At 45.4% G+C, this 17226-nt stretch overlaps 1 protein-coding gene across 12 annotated transcripts in view; it reads left to right on the forward strand.

Moving 5' to 3' along the window:
• Positions 1-16808, forward strand: part of LOC126997715 (protein bark beetle-like) — a 53986-nt gene extending 37178 nt beyond the window's left edge. The window contains exons 26-38 of one of the 12 annotated variants that reach the window (XM_050858957.1): positions 3-233; positions 577-701; positions 904-1029; positions 3258-3272; positions 6346-6471; positions 6679-6856; positions 7462-7615; positions 8545-8801; positions 9481-9677; positions 10672-10854; positions 12659-12778; positions 13608-13670; positions 13999-16808. In XM_050858957.1, coding sequence (XP_050714914.1) covers positions 3-233; positions 577-701; positions 904-1029; positions 3258-3272; positions 6346-6471; positions 6679-6856; positions 7462-7615; positions 8545-8801; positions 9481-9677; positions 10672-10854; positions 12659-12778; positions 13608-13670; positions 13999-14275 — 2052 coding nt within the window. In that variant the 3' untranslated portion in view covers positions 14276-16808. Of the gene's footprint in view, positions 1-2; positions 234-576; positions 702-903; positions 1030-3257; positions 3273-4108; positions 4264-4396; positions 5622-5770; positions 5810-5925; positions 5978-6345; positions 6472-6678; positions 6857-7461; positions 7616-8544; positions 8802-9480; positions 9678-10671; positions 10855-12658; positions 12779-13607; positions 13682-13998 lie in introns of those variants that run through there. The other 11 variants (XM_050858956.1, XM_050858962.1, XM_050858958.1 and 8 more) reach the window with 11 other exon arrangements.
• The last annotated feature ends 418 nt before the right edge of the window (positions 16809-17226 follow it).

Raw genomic sequence — 17226 nt, forward strand, 5'->3', positions numbered from 1 at the left:
AGAACAATCTCGTCCACAACAACACCGGCGGGCTGTACATCTATGCTGGGTCGATTGGGGCGGCCACTAAGCTCCAAGCCAACGTCACCAACAACCTCTTTGTGGGCACCAAGCACTGGCAGGCTCTCTACATGGCCTCAAGGGAGAACTCTGCCTACCAGCACGCCCTCATAGCCTACAATGACTTCAGCTGGTCACTCTCCCCCTACCATGACGTCATTACATTGGCCCAGGTAAGGGAAGGGGTGCTTGGGTAGGGTAGGTCAAGTTTCAGGGTGTTTGGATAGGGTAGGTCAAATTTCATGGGGTGGTTTTGGTAGGACAGGTCAAGTTTCAGAGGAGTTTGGGTAGGGTAGGTCAAATTTCATGGGTGTTTTGGGTACTAGATGGGTTCCTCCTCCTCCTCCTTCTCTTCCTGTAATGTATCTCCTTCTTAATCTTTTTTTTCTTCTTTTTCTTTATTTAACAGCTCTCTAACCTTCCTTTTCCTTACTCTCTCATTGCTTGTAAACCTACCTTAGTCTCCCTCGTAATGCCCCACCTGAACAGTTCTCCCTGATTCTCTCTCTCTCTCAGGTTGTGTCGGTCTTCACGCACAACTATGCTCACAGCAACATTGGCCGCCACATCCTGGACATCTATGGCTTCCAGAAAGTGCGCCTGCCAGTGTACCAGACAACCTCACACAACAGCCTGGCCAAGTGAGTGCTTCTTAACCCCTTGAATAGAGAAATAAATTAACATAAACTAAGTAAGAAGCTGAATAGGGAAGTACAGAAGTGCACCTTTGATTTTGATAGGCAATGTGGGGAACCTTCAATCCTGGGTCTTTGTATACAAGAGCACTTTCTGCCTCCTCGCTATTCCTTTGTTTGGGTGAGCTAACGAGGCTTTGATATGCAGGAATGTGGCGCGTGACCCCACCTACCAGGGCACCATCATTGCGGGCAGCGCCGGACAGCAGTTCGTGGACAATGTATTCTATAACTGGGACAACGCATATGAGCTTGTGGCCGTCAATGAGTCTGTGTAAGTCACCCCTGCCTGGTTTGTTCATCTCATACGTTTTCTTTTGTTATAGAGTTTGTTGTTGATTTTTGGTCACTTGTTACGATGGAGTTTGATTCACTGTGGCATTAAAATTATCTATCAATATTTCTTTCAGTTCGTATTAGATTTGCGTTCTTATTTAATTCATGTGTAGTTCAAAATATCTATTGGAGTTCTTTATTTCACTTGATATTTGTGGTTGTTAGGAACTTGCTCAGTCTGTTTTAAAAGGTTCATTAAAAAAATTGATTATCCTTGGTTCATAGCTGTTTAACCCAGTAGCAGCAGGGATATGTTTCTTAATGGTCCCTCTAAGCGAGAAAAATGAGAAAAAATCACCCCTCACACAAACCATTTCGTAATATATATCAAAGAATTTGTGATCAGATTATGTATCATCTTTTTGGGGGGTTTATATCATGGCACAGATTTGGCCCATTGCTGCTACTGGGTTAAATTTAATGTGTGATTCAAAGTATATTAATATTTCTTTTTCCTTCAATGTGGTCAATGTTAGATGCTCAGTTTCCCTCAAAAAGGTCAATGAAAAGCAAGGTCACAGTCACATACCATATTTTGTATATTTTCTTAGTATATACATGCAGAAAATTCAGACATATAGCCACATACTCAACCACATATCCAGTAAATTCAAACACAGCCACATACTCAGGAAACTCACACCCACCCACATACTCAACCACATATCCAGTAAATTCATACACAACCACATACCTAGACACTCAGGCATAGCTACATATCCAACCACATATCCAGTAACTTCAAACACAGCCACATACTCAGGAAACTCACACCCACCCACATACTCAACCACATATCCAGTAAATTCAGACACAACCACATACCTAGACACTCAGGCATAGCTACATATCCAACCACATATCCAGTAACTTCAGACACAACCACATACTCAGGAAACTCACACCCACCCACATACTCAACCACATATCCAGTAAACTCACACACAGCCACATACTCAACCACATATGTAGGAGACCATTATAACATTCTTCTCTTTTTCAGGTACTTATAAATTTCTAATGCAATATCTATGCCCTACAGGCTCAGAAAGTATATATATAATTATTTACAAGGCAATTTAAAATACTAGATACAATTGTTACCAGATTATATTCATTTTAACTTCATGAAATTCTAAATACTCAACATGGAAGAGATTATATGATTCACTTTAGGCCTAGAGAAAGTAATGTCCATCCATGTGATACTATATGTGGTGACGGCAGCACATACTGGGGTTATGCACTGCCTATCACATGAGATGCAGTGTAGTGGTCTAGCCCATGCACGAGCCATTTAGTTTCAGCCCACAAGATACTGCACGGAATGGTCTTGAAACATCTCGTGAAACTCCCTTGGGAACTCACTTTGGCTTCCCTGTTTTCATATATATTGGATTTTTTTTTTCTTTTTTAGTGTGATGCACAAATTCAAGGCCTTCATTCTTTGTAGGACACATTAAAAAGCTGGTTTGGTGTCATTCAGCAACTTGGAAATCCCTTCAACTTTCTTTTTTCTTTCTTTCTGCATTAGTCAGCCTTCAAATGACCTTATATTTCTCTGTTTTCATATTTATTCCTATTGTTTTATATCAATTTCTCTAAGTCTGTGTGTCTCTGTGTGTGTGTCTATTCATTATTCAGTTTTCTATGTTAATCTTCTTCCTTCAGTAATTTAATCCCTTCAACTTTCTTTTTTTTTTCTTTCTTTCTGCATTAGTCAGCCTTCAAATGACCTTATATTTCTCCTCTAAGTCTGTCAATGGTATACTCTTGAAACCATTATAGCCAAGTCAATTCTAGTCACCATATATCTTGAAGCCTTTCTGTGCAGTGTCTTCCAATGGCTATAATCATATTTCACACACTCACACACTTTGGTTTTCCTGTTTTCATATCTATTCCTCTAAGTCTGTCAATGATATACTCTTGAAACCATTAACCAATCAATTCTAGTCACCATATATCTTGAAGCCATTCTGTGCAGTGTCTCCCAATGGCTATAAACTGCCTGACGTTCCCTAAATACCAAGAATGCCCCCAATGACAATGTTCTAAAGTGTCCCCCATAGCTAGTGATGTCCGAGCCAGTGTCATGTCCTAATCTGCCCATATATCTCATGCACCCCCCACACACCTCCTCCATGGCACCCTTGACTGGCACAGGTCTGGACTACGTCGGTAAGCTCACGGCCCAGCTGGTGTGTGTGTGTGGTGGCACTGCTGGTGGTGCGGTGGAGGTGTCCAGTAGCTTGTAGTGCATGATTTTCCCAGAGACACTCAAGTTTCTCAGTAGATTTTCACAGCTTCTGGAACCTCAGATGTGTGGCCCAGCAAGACTTTAGGTTATGATGGGACAGTTACATGTTCTCTCCAATGCCTCATGACTGTCCATCTCATTCTTATAATAGTTAATAATTCAACAGTAACAGTAGGGAGTCTTGTGAGAGCTTTTGAATTTTGCATTGCTTCCCAGCGAGACTTTTCTTAATCCCTTGCGTAGCTCCTAGAAGACTGCCCTAACTTGTAACAGAGAAAGACACCCTCCTGTCCCTCACAGACACCTCATAATCCCTTGCATAGCTCCTAGAAGACTGCCCTAACTTGTAACAGAGAAAGACGCCCTCCTGTCCCTCACAGACGCCTCATAATCCCTTGCGTAGCTTCTAGAAGACTGCCGTAACTTGTAACAGAGAAAGACGCCCTCCTGTCCCTCACAGACGCCTCATAATCCCTTGCGTAGCTTCTAGAAGACTGCCGTAACTTGTAACGGAGAAAGACACCCTTCCGACTCCTTATAATCCCTTACGTAGCTCCTAGAAGACTCGTAACTCATAACCATCAAACATATACTTTCCCTCCTGCCGTCCTTCCCTTAGCTAGCATGCCCTGAGCCCAGCACCTAAGACATCCCCATGGTACTGTAGTGGTGGTAGTTAAGTGGATCTCAAGTACGTTAAATCCCCTCCTCCCTCCTGCATGTTGCTTCACCCTGCCTGTTCTTGTCACACTTTCAGACGCTGCAACATATCCACCGAGTGCACAGACACACCAGGCTACAGAGTGGAGAGGGTAGGGGTGGTGGAGGAGAGGTCAGTATATGCTTGCACGCTGTCACTCTGCCTACCAGTGATATATAGGACAGTTTCAAGTTTATTGTGTGGAGGAGAAGGTGTATACAGGAAGACTTGGCACTGATGGGATTGGATAAGCATCAGGCAGGAGAGGTCAGTATATGCTTGCACGCTATCTCTCTGCCTACCAGTGATATAGGACAGTTTGAAGTTTATAGTGTGGAGGAGAAGGTGTATACAGGAAGACTTGGCACTGATGGGATTGGATGAGCATCAGGCAGGAGAGGTCAGTATATGCTTGCACGCTGTCTCTCTGCCTACCAGTGATATATAGGACAGTTTCAAGTTTACAGTGTGGAGGAGAAGGTGTATACAGGAAGACTTGGCACTGATGGGATTGGATGAGCATCAGGCAGAAGACAGAGTAGAATGGAGGAGAGCCATAGAGTGTCCAACCGCTGGCTCAGGAAGAGTGAAAACGGACGGCAAATGAAATGATAATGATGATGATGATGAGGGTAGATAGAGAAGAGAGGTCACTATGTACAGTCGTCCACCGTTGCCAGATTATCGTACTTATAGCATAGTATTTGCCGATTTCTGACGCCTACCTATTGCCAAGAAACATCAGGAATTAACTATTTCAACGATATTTATAAGTGATTGGGATCCACGAGACAGTTTTTGGGTCAGAAGTTGGTATATATAAGAGGCTGAGTAAGACAATCTGGCAACGTTGCAGTCGTCCCTCAAATAGTACGGTTTCCAATAGTTCGGTTTCGGTTTTATGTGGATTTTCAAGACGATTTTTTTAGGATTTTTAACTTTTCCAACGAGCAGGAAATTTAAAAATCCTTAAAAGATCTTCTGTGACAATCCATATAAAACCGAAACCAAACTATTGGAAACCGTACTATTTGAGGCACAACTGTACATGCAAACTGTCCCTCTGGCTACCAATGATGCATAGACTGCCAAGGCTTCTATATCACACACTCGCTGCATCTTAACAACCACTCCCTCCTCTGGTCAAGCACTCTCTCTTACTCTCTCATCCTCGAGTGCCAAGCTTTGTAGAGGCACTCAGGCACCTTTAGCACAGTAGCAAGAAGCTCATGGTTGTAGTAGTAACATTAGGAGCAACAGCACTGGATATTATAGTGATTAGCATTGGGTTAGCTTTTTGCACTAATTATTTGAAGGCTTATAAAGTATCTGATCCCATTGTTTCAGGGGGTATAGAGAAGGTAGATTGAAGAGGTCATTATATACTTCTTATCAATGGGTTATGGAGTTCAGTTCCTTGTAGAGAGAAGCAGCATTGGATTAACTTTTTGTATTTGGTAGGAGAGGTCAAATTTCATGGGTGTTTTATGTAGAAGAGGTCAAAATTCATGGGTGTTTTGTGTAGGGCAGGTCAAATTTCATGGGTGTTTTGTGTAGGACAGGTCAAATTTCATGGGTGTTTTGTGTAGGGCAGGTCAAATTTCATGGGTGTTTTATGTAGAAGAGGTCAAATTTCATGGGTGTTTTGGTGGGACAGGTCAAATTTCATGGGTGTTTTGGTGGGACAGGTCAAATTTCATGGGTGTTTTGGTGGGACAGGTCAAATTTCATGGGTGTTTTGGTGGGACAGGTCAAATTTCATGGGTGTTTTTTGTAGAAGAGGTCAAAATTCATGGGTGTTTTGCATAGGACAGGTCAAATTTCATGGGTGTTTTAATGGGACAGGTCAAATTTCATGAGTGTTTTTGAAGGAGGTCAAATTTCATGGGTGTTTTGGTAGGAGAGGTCAAAATTCATGGGTGTTTTGTGTAGGACAGGTCAAATTTCATGAGTGTTTTTGAAGGAGAGGTCAAATTTCATGGGTGTTTTGGTAGGAGAGGTCAAAATTCATGGGTGTTTTGTGTAGGACAGGTCAAATTTCATGGGTGTTTTGTGTAGGACAGGTCAAATTTCATGGGTGTTTTAATGGGACAGGTCAAATTTCATGAGTGTTTTTGAAGGAGAGGTCAACTTTCATGGGTGTTTTAATGGGACAGGTCAAATTTCATCGGTGTTTTGGTGGGACAGGTCAAGTTTCATGGGTGTTTTTGTGTATGTATAGGCTTGGGTTAGATTTGCTGTGCTTGGAGATGTGTAGAACTGACTCTCACCGGCACTGGGTGTTTGGCGTGCAGGTCCGACGTGTGGAAGACCCCCATAGACGCACGCAGCAACTGGTGGGGCTTCAACACCTCCGTGGCGGTGTCTGGGCGCATCCACGACAAGACGGATGACGAAACGCTCCTCCACGTTGATTACAGGTACGAAAAATGGTATTGTAACACTTATATGTATCTTGTTATGTGTGTTTGTGTTGTTGTATGTACCTAGTCCTAGTGTACAGGGCCAGTTTTTCCCTTAGATACATACATACCCTTTGCCTCCATGACTTCTTGCTCTTCTAAGTCATTCCAAGTCTCATTGTTCCTTCCCTTCTGTGGCACTAACAGCCTCCTCTTTTCCGGCAGCAACTGGAAGAAGAACAATTTCTCACTGCTCCAAGGGTGCGAGCCCGGCTACACCCTCATCGGGGACTCCTGTTACTTATATATTGGGGCGCCCGTCACTCACCAGGAGGCCAAGGAGTTCTGCCGCAGGGACAACGCCTCGCTCCCCTTCCTGCAGAAATGGTACTGGGAGGTGCAGGTAAGAAGGACGCTCACCCAGGGGAAGGAAGGATATCTTGTGACCCTCGGGAGTAGGATGTAAGAAATGGAGGAATAGGAAATTATTGCGAATACAAAAACAATGAAAAAAACAAAAATACCAGCCCTGTAATGTCCTAAGGTGACTGGCATTTTCTGGTAAGCTTAGGACGCTCACCCAGGGGAAGGAAGGAAGGATATCTTGTGACCCTTCTTCTTTTTCTTCTTCTTCTCAGGCTTTCAGATCTCCCTTTCTTCCTTCTCATTCTTTCTTCCCTCCCTTTCCCTTCCTTTTTCTCCCCTCTCCTTCTTCTCCCTTTCCCTTCCCTTCATCTTCCTTCTCAAACCTCTCCATTTCGTTCCCTTCCCTCCCTTTCCCTTCCCTTCATCTTCCTTCTCAAACCTCTCACTTTCGTTCCCTTCCCTCCCTTTCCCTTCCCTTCATCTTCCTTCTCAAACCTCTCCCTTTCATTCCCTTCCCTTCACCTCCTCTCAAAACCTTCCCTTCTCTTCCCATTGCAGTCTATTACACTCCCTATGTCTATTACACTCTTTCTTCCCTCCTTACTAATCCTCCCTAACCTTCCTTCCTCTCCCTTCCCTCAGCACTGGTTGAAGGATCAGCAACCGGAATACTTGTGGGAGTCCGACATGGTTTGGGTACAGCATCTGGACGTCATCAGGGGTTGCGCCGCATTCGTCTACCGACAAGTCCGCTCGGTTGACTGTAATCTCAAGCTGCCCTTCATCTGCGAGTCTGGTAAGTGTGTGTGTGTGTGTGTGTGTGTGTGTGTGTGTGTGTGTTCATTCTTTTTCTCTCCATTTCTTCAGTCTTTTTCTTTCCTCATTTTTCCATTTCCTTGTGTAGGTATGTATATTTTTTTTCTATCTTCCTTCATCTTTTCTTCTTCTCTTTCCTTCATTCCTTCCTTCCATGTTTCCTCTCTTTCATCCCCTTACTTGTTGTTGTTAGTATTGGTGTAGCAGGCACAGTGTTAGCTAGGGAGCCTCAGTCTGGTCACAAACAACTGGATTTCGCATATCATTCCCTTCTGAGGCTTTCATTAAACACACACTCCTTGTCCCAGCCTCTCCCTCCCTTACATATGCTGAGAATTCCCCTGATCTTAGTATATGTCATTCCCCTCATATGTTCTCCTCCTCTCAAAGACCTTCATTAAACACAGTCTTCTACTCCTTGTCCCTGTCTCTCCCTCCCTTACATATGCTGAGTTCTCCTCCTCTCAAAGACCTTCATTAAACACAATCTTCTACTCCTTGTCCCCATCCTCCCCTACACATGCTGAGAATTCCCTGATCTTATATGAGTATCAAAGCTTTTCCATATAGAGTTTGACCTCCTTTGGCTATCATATGCTTTACTGGGGAATAAGATTAAGCCGCAAGAGTATTAGTAGGAGGGGAGCTTCCAGGCTTGGCAGTCATGTTGTGAGTGCCAATACTACTAATAGACCTTGAACCTGACCCTCAGAGGTGTTAAGAAAGGAAGTTATCCTGGCATATTGGTTTATTAGGAGCATCAGTAACTCTAACTCTACACTCACTCTCACTCTCACTCTCTCTCTCTCTCTCTCTACACAGTTCTTTCTTTCTTATATATAACATCTCTCCTCCTTTCTCTCTCTCTCCCCCCTAATACAACCCTCGCTCTCTCTCTCTCTCCCTCAGACGCAGACGAGACCATAGACCGGCTGGCGTGGGCTTCAGACCCCCTCGCTGTGGCTGCCATAGCGATGACCATGGGCTGCCTCATCCTGGTGGCTGCCTGTGTGTCCTGCTGGGCGTGCAAGTCAAGGGAGCGTCGCAAAGAGAGGATCATACGACGTAACTCCATCCGTGCGTCCATCCGCTCCAACCGCTCAGCCATATCCACATCCACGACAACCGGCGGCTTCAGCGACCTCACCCGGCGGAGGATAATAGAGGTGGGTGAGGAGCGGGAAGAAGAAAAGGGATTAATTTGGGAGATATTTTTGGCTATCTTTGGAAACATTTTGGGATATCATTGTCTAGTCCGCCATTCTTTCCTCCTCTCTCTCTACTCTTTATACAGGGAGGAGGAGGAGGAGGAAGAGGAATGAATTTAGGAGACATTTTAGGCTCTCATTGGAGACATTCTAGTATATTAAAGGGACATTTTAGGATATCCTTGTCTAGTCTGTCATGTCTTTCCTCCTCTCTCTCTCCTTCCTTCCCTGGTGAATCCCTCCTTTCCTCCCCCTTCCCTCCCCTTCTCCTTCCTTCCCTGGTAATTCCCTCCTTTCCCCCTACCCCAAAAGTTCCCTCCCTTCCTTCCTCTCTCTCTCTGACAGTATTTCTTTCCTCCATAATTCCCTTCCCTCCTTTCCTCCTACCCTAAAAATTCCCTCCCTCCCTCTCTCTCTCTCTGTGACAGTATTTCCTCCCTCCATAATATCCCTTCCCTCCTTTCCTCCTGCCCTGGTCATTCTCCTCCTCCTCCTGCTCTGATAATTCTCTCTCTGTCTCTCTGTGATGGCATTCCACTCTTAATATTGAGTCTAACATCACACACTATTAATATTGAGCCTAACATCATACTAAGACACTCTAGGACATGATCGTAACAGCGTCCTATTCTCGCAGGACCCCCAGCGCGCTATGCCCATGAAGGGACAGGAGGCCGTGGGCGGGGCTGCCAGGATGAACGGGCTATCGGGATCCTTTGACTCCATCGCCAAGTCTGGCCTCAACTCCTCCCTGGATGAAGACCCGAGCTATGTGGTGTATGAAGAGACCACGCCCTCCATCCCCCCTGGCTACTCCTCGCACTTGGATGATAGGTAAGCTGCCCTGCATGAGTGGTCTGGGGTCTGTGTTGTTAAGCGTATCATGCCCCCATTACAACTGTTTCAGAGAAGGTTAACAGGATTTTCGTGGGTGTTTTTTCCCGTTCAAGGCATAGAGGGCATGTGAGATTGTCCCTAAGGCATCTAAAAACAGTCCATGAAAAACCCATTTAGCAAGAGGCTTTCCAAACAGAGAAGATTAGCCGGGTTTTCGTGGATGATTTTTTCCCGTTCAAGGAGCAGAGGGCATGTGAAACCATCACCGGGGTCGCTACACTGGGCCATGAAAGCCCATAGCAGCTTATACGACAGGCTTTCCAAATCACTAAACTGTCCGTGAAAATCCCATAGCAACAACTTTTGAAACAGACATATCGAGGGGCCAATACGTTTAAGAATACATGCTCTGGTTGTGTGAGATTCCCTAACCTTCCTTCTCTCAGCCCCTTCCCTCTAACACCTCCTCCTTTCCTAGTATAGTTTGATCAGTCTTATATGGTGACTTGGATAGGGTGTGGCATGCTGAGGTGATTCATGGCTTATAGTGATGTCATTTTTTTATGTTGTTCCACTTATTTTCTCTCCGATTTCTCTGTTTTTTCATTCTGTTCCTTCCTTCTCTCTCCTATTCTGTTTTTCTCTCTTTCCTTCTACTTCTTCAATCTAATATTCCTGTTCTTTCTCTATGATTTTGAGTCTCTCCCATTCCTCTTTTCCTTCTCTTCTATTCCTTTTTCCTCCTTCTCCTCCGTGTTTACTCTTCCTCCTTCTTCAATCGTATATTCCCGTCCTCTCTCTGTGATTTCCCGCCTCAACTCTGCCTCTGAGCTTCTTCCTGTACCACAAAAAACAAAGATACAGAAACTGGAACATGATCACTCTAGCCATTCTTATAGCCTGCCCTCGCCCAAGCTCCCCCGTTAAGGTTGGTCAGACTACCCCATACTAACAGCCTGTCGCCTGCCCCACTAACACCCCTCGCCCCCAGGTTCTCCGGCGACCCCCAGCTTGAGAATCAGAATGTGAATGAGATCCTCCACCCGAGCTTCGCCATAACCTTCCAAAACCAGGGCTTCCTCGACAACTCCGCCTTCCCCTCACGTGAAAACTCGACCTTTATGCCACAAGCCGTGTCCGACCAGTGGCACCACCCTGACCAGCAGCCCGCAAGGTCAGTTAGTCAGTCAGTCAGCAGTCCCTGTGTTGTGCTGGTCAAGATCAGTCTCACCGGAAGTTAGTATATAGGGTCGTGGTGGTCAGCTGTTGAGGTGAGTGTTGTGTCTTGATGGAATGGCAAAAAAAAATGGATTGCTGGAGCCTGCGGAGTGTGCATGTGTTACAGAGTGGTTCAGAGGCGTGGTTCTGGTGCCTGCATGGATGGCTGAGAGCAAGAACTGATACCTTTCCAGTGTCAAAAGTCGGGCATTCTGTAACCTAAAATCTAATATAATGCCTTCCACCTGGAGCCTGTGGAGTGTGCATGTTGATACTGAGTGGTCCAGAGGTGCGGTTTTGGTGCCTGAGTGACTGCATGGATGGCTGAGAGCAGGGAGAACTAATATACCTTTCTAGTGTCAAAAGTTGGGCGTTCTGTGACATAAAATCTAATATAATACCTTCCACCTGGAGCCTGGGGAGTGTGCATGTATTACTGAGAGGTCTGGTGGTGTGGTTTTGGTGCCTGAGTGGCTGCATGGATGGCTGAGAGCATGGAGAACTGATATACCTTTCCAGTGTCAAAAGTTGGGTGTTCTGTGACCTAAAATCTAATACAGTACCTTCTTCTACCATGTCAAAATTCATGCTCAACTAGAATCTGATAATAGCTTGCAAGAATATACCTTTGTTTCTTATCTTCTCTGATCTAAAATCTTTCAGTAATAGCTTACTTTTAGGCAGACAGAACTTAAGTGTCATTCACTCTAGTTTACAAGGAAGGAAGTCTCATATCGAATTTATGAGACTGTAAACTATGGCATAATATATCTATCTGTATGCCATTAATATATCTATGCCCACACTAGACAATGGGGCATTCTGCATGAGGGCATCTGAGAGAGAGGAGAGAGAGAGAGAGAGAGAGAGGGGACCTGAGAGAGAGAGAGAGAGAGAGAGAGAGAGAGAGAGAGAGAGAGAGAGAGAGAGAGAGAGAGAGAGAGAGAGAGAGAGAGAGAGAGAGAGAGAGAGAGAGAGAGAGAGAGAGAGAGAGAGAGAGAGAGAGAGAGAGAGAGAGAGAGAGAGAGATAGAGAGAGATGGGGGGGCACAGTCATTTTTGTGTCTGTGGGGGGCATGTCTGTGGGGGTTGTAGACATACTGTGGGGTGACATCCTGTGGGGCCTGTGAGCTGAGGTGAGGGGGGGAGAGAGAGAGAGAGAGAGAGAGAGAGAGAGAGAGAGAGACCAAGCTACTTACAATGGAAAAATATAAGTCTTGCCATGTTAGTAGTGTTAGTAGTAGTGTATCCTAGCTAGCTAACTCACTCTCTCTCCTGTTTGTACCTCTCCTAGTGTTGTGGCTGTTGTTGTTGTGTTAATGTCTGCCTGTACGTAACCTAGTGTTGTCCCTGGTTGTGTTACGTGACTGTCTGCCCGCTCGTAACCACCATAGTGTTGTCCCTGGTTGTGTTACATGACTGTCTGCCCACTTGTAACCACCATAGTGTTGTCCCTGGTTGTGTTACGTGACTGTCTGCCTGCTCGTAACCACCATAGTGTTGTCCCTGGCTGTGTTATGTGCCTGTACGTAACCACCCTAGTGTTGTCCCTGGCTGTGTTACGTGACTGTCTGCCCGCTCGTAACCACCATAGTGTTGTCCCTGGTTGTGTTACGTGACTGTCTGCCCGCTCGTAACCACCATAGTGTTGTCCCTGGTTGTGTTACGTGACTGGCTGCCTGTACGTAACCACCCTAGTGTTGTCCCTGGCTGTATACGTAAGTGTTTCCCTGTGTTCCAAGCTCCTATTTACATTTACAGTTTTGGCCAGCACTCTTTCACAACGTATGGCCACAGCCCCAGCCTGCCCCCCCTCCACCACCACCAGCCTGTCGGGCCCTTCCCTCCCCCACCCACCAGGAGGGACTTCCTGGGTGAAAGGTAGGCTGAGGCAGGCCGTATAGGCTAGTGATGTGGTGTTAGTGTTGGTCTGTGCTTGGCAAAGTGCAACGCTAACCTTAATGACAATAGTTTTTCCATTGACAGTTGCATCAAAGTCAGAGAGATTGTTCTAAATATATGCCAGGCTCTATAAATTTATATAAACAGCATGTCATATGGTTAGCATGGACTGTTGAATGTCTAGTGTTAAGTGTCTGCATGCATGATACTACTTAAGCGTACTCTAGATTCCTGCTAGATTCCTGCAACAGTGGTAGATGCAGCACACAGCACACCACACAGCTGCCTCATATTACTGCATCATGGTCCATATTCTTAAACGTATTGGTTTCCCATTACGACAGTTTCCCAAGGCCACAGGGAAGATTAACTGGGTTTTCATGGGTGATTTTTTCCATTCAAGATGCAGAAGCCATGTAAAATTATCACCAGCATCACAAAACATTCCCCCCAGCAATAACTTCTACGAGATGCTTTTCAAACAGGTGCTGATATGTTTAAAAATATGGGCTTACCAAAGGACTGTATAGCATGATATAACAGGACCTTATACGGCTGAGATGGCTGTGCTGTTCCCTGGCCTGCTGTGTGCTGTGTTGCCTCTGTACCTGCTCGGCCTAAGACATGCATGATGAATGTTATAACTACTGCCTGGAATAGGACAGCTTGAATGCAGCATGTAGAAGCATTAGCAAGGAAGTCAGATGTCAATAGAAGCAAGAGTTTGCCCTCCTGCAAGCTGCTAGTGTATGGTAAAGTGACCCCTAAGCTCAGTGTAGGAGTAACGCTTTTTCTCTGCCACTTCCAGCTACCAGCAAAGTGCCAGCACTCCACTTGTGTTCCAAAGTGACCCCCTGTGGTCCTTCCAAGGGTAAACCAACGGTGACTAAACCTGTGTGTGTGTGTGTGTGTGTGTGTGTGTGTACATAAACTCTGATGTAAAGCTAAATTAAAGCTCTTGTCCTTGATTAGTTAACTTTCCAGCTTGCATCATCAGCGCATATAAACTAATCTGCTTATTTTGTGCTGTTCTGTTGATCTGGTGCTGAGCAGAGTCTTATGGTGACAGAACGGTGTCATTCATTTATCTTCAAGCTTGCAAAGGAAGTCTCATATTGCCACATGTTTCCCAGCAAAGAATCTTACAGTGACACCTTTCCACCAAGTTTTGTGGCGCCAAGTAATGCCGTTCTTTGCAGTGGTGCATCCAGCCTGCAGCCGGAGGAGTCCTCGCTGCGTGGCTCCACCATGCAGCTTGCCGGGAGCAGCATCACCACAGACTCCACACTAGAGATGAAGAAGGAGCCTGAGGACCCCCACCTGGCAGCCACACTGCCCCGTGACCAGGCGCCGCCCTTCCAGTACATGTCCGTCAACGCTCTGCCCAGCGGACGCTCACACTCTGACTCCGATGACTCCACACAAGGATACTTCTCGGGGCGGTCCCAGAGTCAGCCGCTGGAGACCGCCATGTGAGGCCTGACCGTGGCGGACCAGAGTGACTCCATGTGCCTGGCTCCACAACACAATGAGTGGCAGTGAGTGGTGTGTCAGGAGTGTGACAGACTTGCATGGTGCAGCAAGACACAGCCATCAGTGGCATCTCACTTCCTGAGGTCACGAATGGATCAAATGGACTCGCCTCTGAGCGTTCCCCTGTAGAACACATTCCACTGCAGGAGCAAGTGATTTAATCTCCTCCATGCTGACGAGGCTGACTTATTTTCCTCAAGTTTCTGCTTTGACTCATGTGTTATTCAAGTGGTTATCAGTTAGGGCAGCCTCTGAGTACTGTACATAGAATCTATAATTGCATCATTGTGAAATATCTGCCTCTTCCTTCATCAAGTTGGTGAGTCAGTAGTGAGTCACTCTTTAGAGTTTTATAACAAAACAATTTCCTGAGTCAGGGCAACGTGCAATCTTTGCATCACAAGATGACTCCCTTGCTTGCTTAGTACGTATATCAGTGCTGCAACAATGTCGAGGCTCGGTGGAGAGCATTTATAGACAGCATTTACAATCTTTTCAGTTGACAAAACTTGCTTCTGTTGATTGTATAATTTCAAACAGCAAGCAAAGGAAGAAAGCAAGAAGCTACACATGCAATGGCATGTTCCTATTTTAAAAGCATTTATTGGAGTTGAGGAGAATCATTGTCAGCCGAGTGTACATATCATGACTTGGGTCACAAAGGATCACTGAGCATCCACAGAACTTGGGTCACAAAGGATCAGCTGAGCATCCACATAACTTGGGTCGCAAATAGGCAGTGGATCATGTGGGCATCCCTGCCATGACCAGGGTCACAGTTTGGCAATGGTTTAGCAGATCGCTGCAGCTAGTGCTGTACAGCTGCCCGAGGTGTGGTGGGAGGCAGCTGAGGGTGGGACAGAGTTGCTCAAACGCCAGTGACTGAACTGACGCACTCAAGACACTAGTGGAGCCCCTTGGGCCTTCACTTTATAGAGGCAACACTGCTGTGTTGTAAGTGTGTTGAAGACTGTTTGGTAGTGTACCTTTCCTACACACTTGTACATAGTTAATCATCCTGAAGATAATCACATGTGTGAATGCTGGCGAGGCTTATCAAGTTACTGATAGCAGCGTGGAAGAGAGGAGTGGTGAGAGCTGGGAGAGGACGGGAAGGAAAGAGGACCATTCCCACGCCCTCATTTTATATTTATGACTTCCTAAGTCTTTACTGTTTTATTACTGTGTGTGTATTTACTGATTTGTGTGTGTATGTGTGTGTGTGTCTCAACCTGTCCGTCCATATGTGCCTTGTTCATGAGTGTGTGTATGTGTATGTGTGTGTGTGTGTGTGTGTGTCCTTAGTCCCTGAGTGTGGGTACATCTGTATACATGTGAGTGTTCTCCGTGCAGCAGCAGCAGCGAGGTGGTTGGTGCACTAAAGAAAAATACTACTGTGCACCAAAGAGAAATATTAGCATGCACTAAAGAGACATGTAAATACTGAAACTTAGTGAGAGAATGAAGACACAACTAGACTATTATGACGCTTCTCTGTCCACCACCCACATAGACAATTGCAGCATGTGTGTGTGTGTGTGTGTGTGTGTGTGTGTGTGTGTGTGTGTGTGCACCTAGTCACTGTACATACCCAGGCATCGTTGTCACGTGATGGTGTTGGTCTCCTGGCCGAGCACTGTTCCTGCCCACCACCGGGGAGGCGCTGGCACTGTGGGGCGGCCGGGCAAGGGAGGAGCTGTAGGGGGCTATGCTGTTCACACCTTCATGTCTGTAGAGGAATCGCGGCACTGTATATTCCTGTTTATTCACATCATTACAAATTTAAAGTGTGTATAGGTTGGCATTGTATTAGCATAGGTGATTACCCTGCTTTATGTCAGCCTATCCCAGCCTCCCCTCCCTGGCCTGAGATGCCCCCTGTGTGGCACTCTCCTCTGGCATCCCTGTCGTGCCTTGCAAGCAGCACAGTGCCTTCTGCTGGTCCAACACGAGAATGAGTATCTCTGTTGTGCCGCCGTGAGCAAAGTTCCTGGCTTGTTCCGTCACCACCCAAGGCCTTATTGGTGTTTTTGCAATGAATGGACATGATCACACTAAAAAAAGTATATGTGTTCTCGTGTAGCAAAGGAAGAATGCTGTCCACTTATAGATTATTTGTGAATGTTAACTCTAAATCATCCCTTCATATTTCTGATTTACTTTCGTCTTTGCTATTTTAAGGAATGCTTGATATAGTGAGGGTCCTGTCGCTGTGTTCACGACGTAACCGAGAAATGTTCTCACGTAAGCAAGGAAATATTTTAGCCTTCGGTATGATTGGTTCTCAGCTTAGCACTACACTGTTCAATTCTTATGTGATGTTGGCTGGTTAGTGTGTGTGTGTGTGTGTGTGTGTGTGTGTGTGTGTGTGTGTGTGTCCAAGCACATGAGAGAAAGATGGCTGTTAGTAGGTCACAGATTTTCTAGCATAGTTTTTTATACCTGTAAATTTGTATAATAAATTATTTAAATAAGAGAGCTTGTCTATGATATAACCAAAAAAATAATTAGAAGAATGAGATCATCCCTGGAAACAAATCACAACAGCTTAAGTGACTCACCAGCATCCTCCTCCTGCCCATTGCTAAGTCCTGAGTGACCTGCCTAAAGAAACAAATCACAAAGCATCCTCCTCCTGCCCATTACTGTGGTTCTTGTGGCGGTTTTCCAGAAAGTCCAAGAGGCACGTCACACAGGGAAGATTGACAGACGGAAATGATTGATTCTACTGCCATGGCTTGAGGGTGGCTGCGGGGACTGCTACAACTACTACTACTACTACCACTATTACTACTACACAGAATACACTATTTTCCCCCTCTTCAAGGAATACAAGTTACCATGCATCCCATAAAGTTAGAACACACATATCCACTTATACAAAAAAAAATAAA

Source organism: Eriocheir sinensis, chromosome 12, assembly GCF_024679095.1.
Source record: "Eriocheir sinensis breed Jianghai 21 chromosome 12, ASM2467909v1, whole genome shotgun sequence".
Classification (NCBI taxonomy): domain Eukaryota; kingdom Metazoa; phylum Arthropoda; class Malacostraca; order Decapoda; family Varunidae; genus Eriocheir; species Eriocheir sinensis.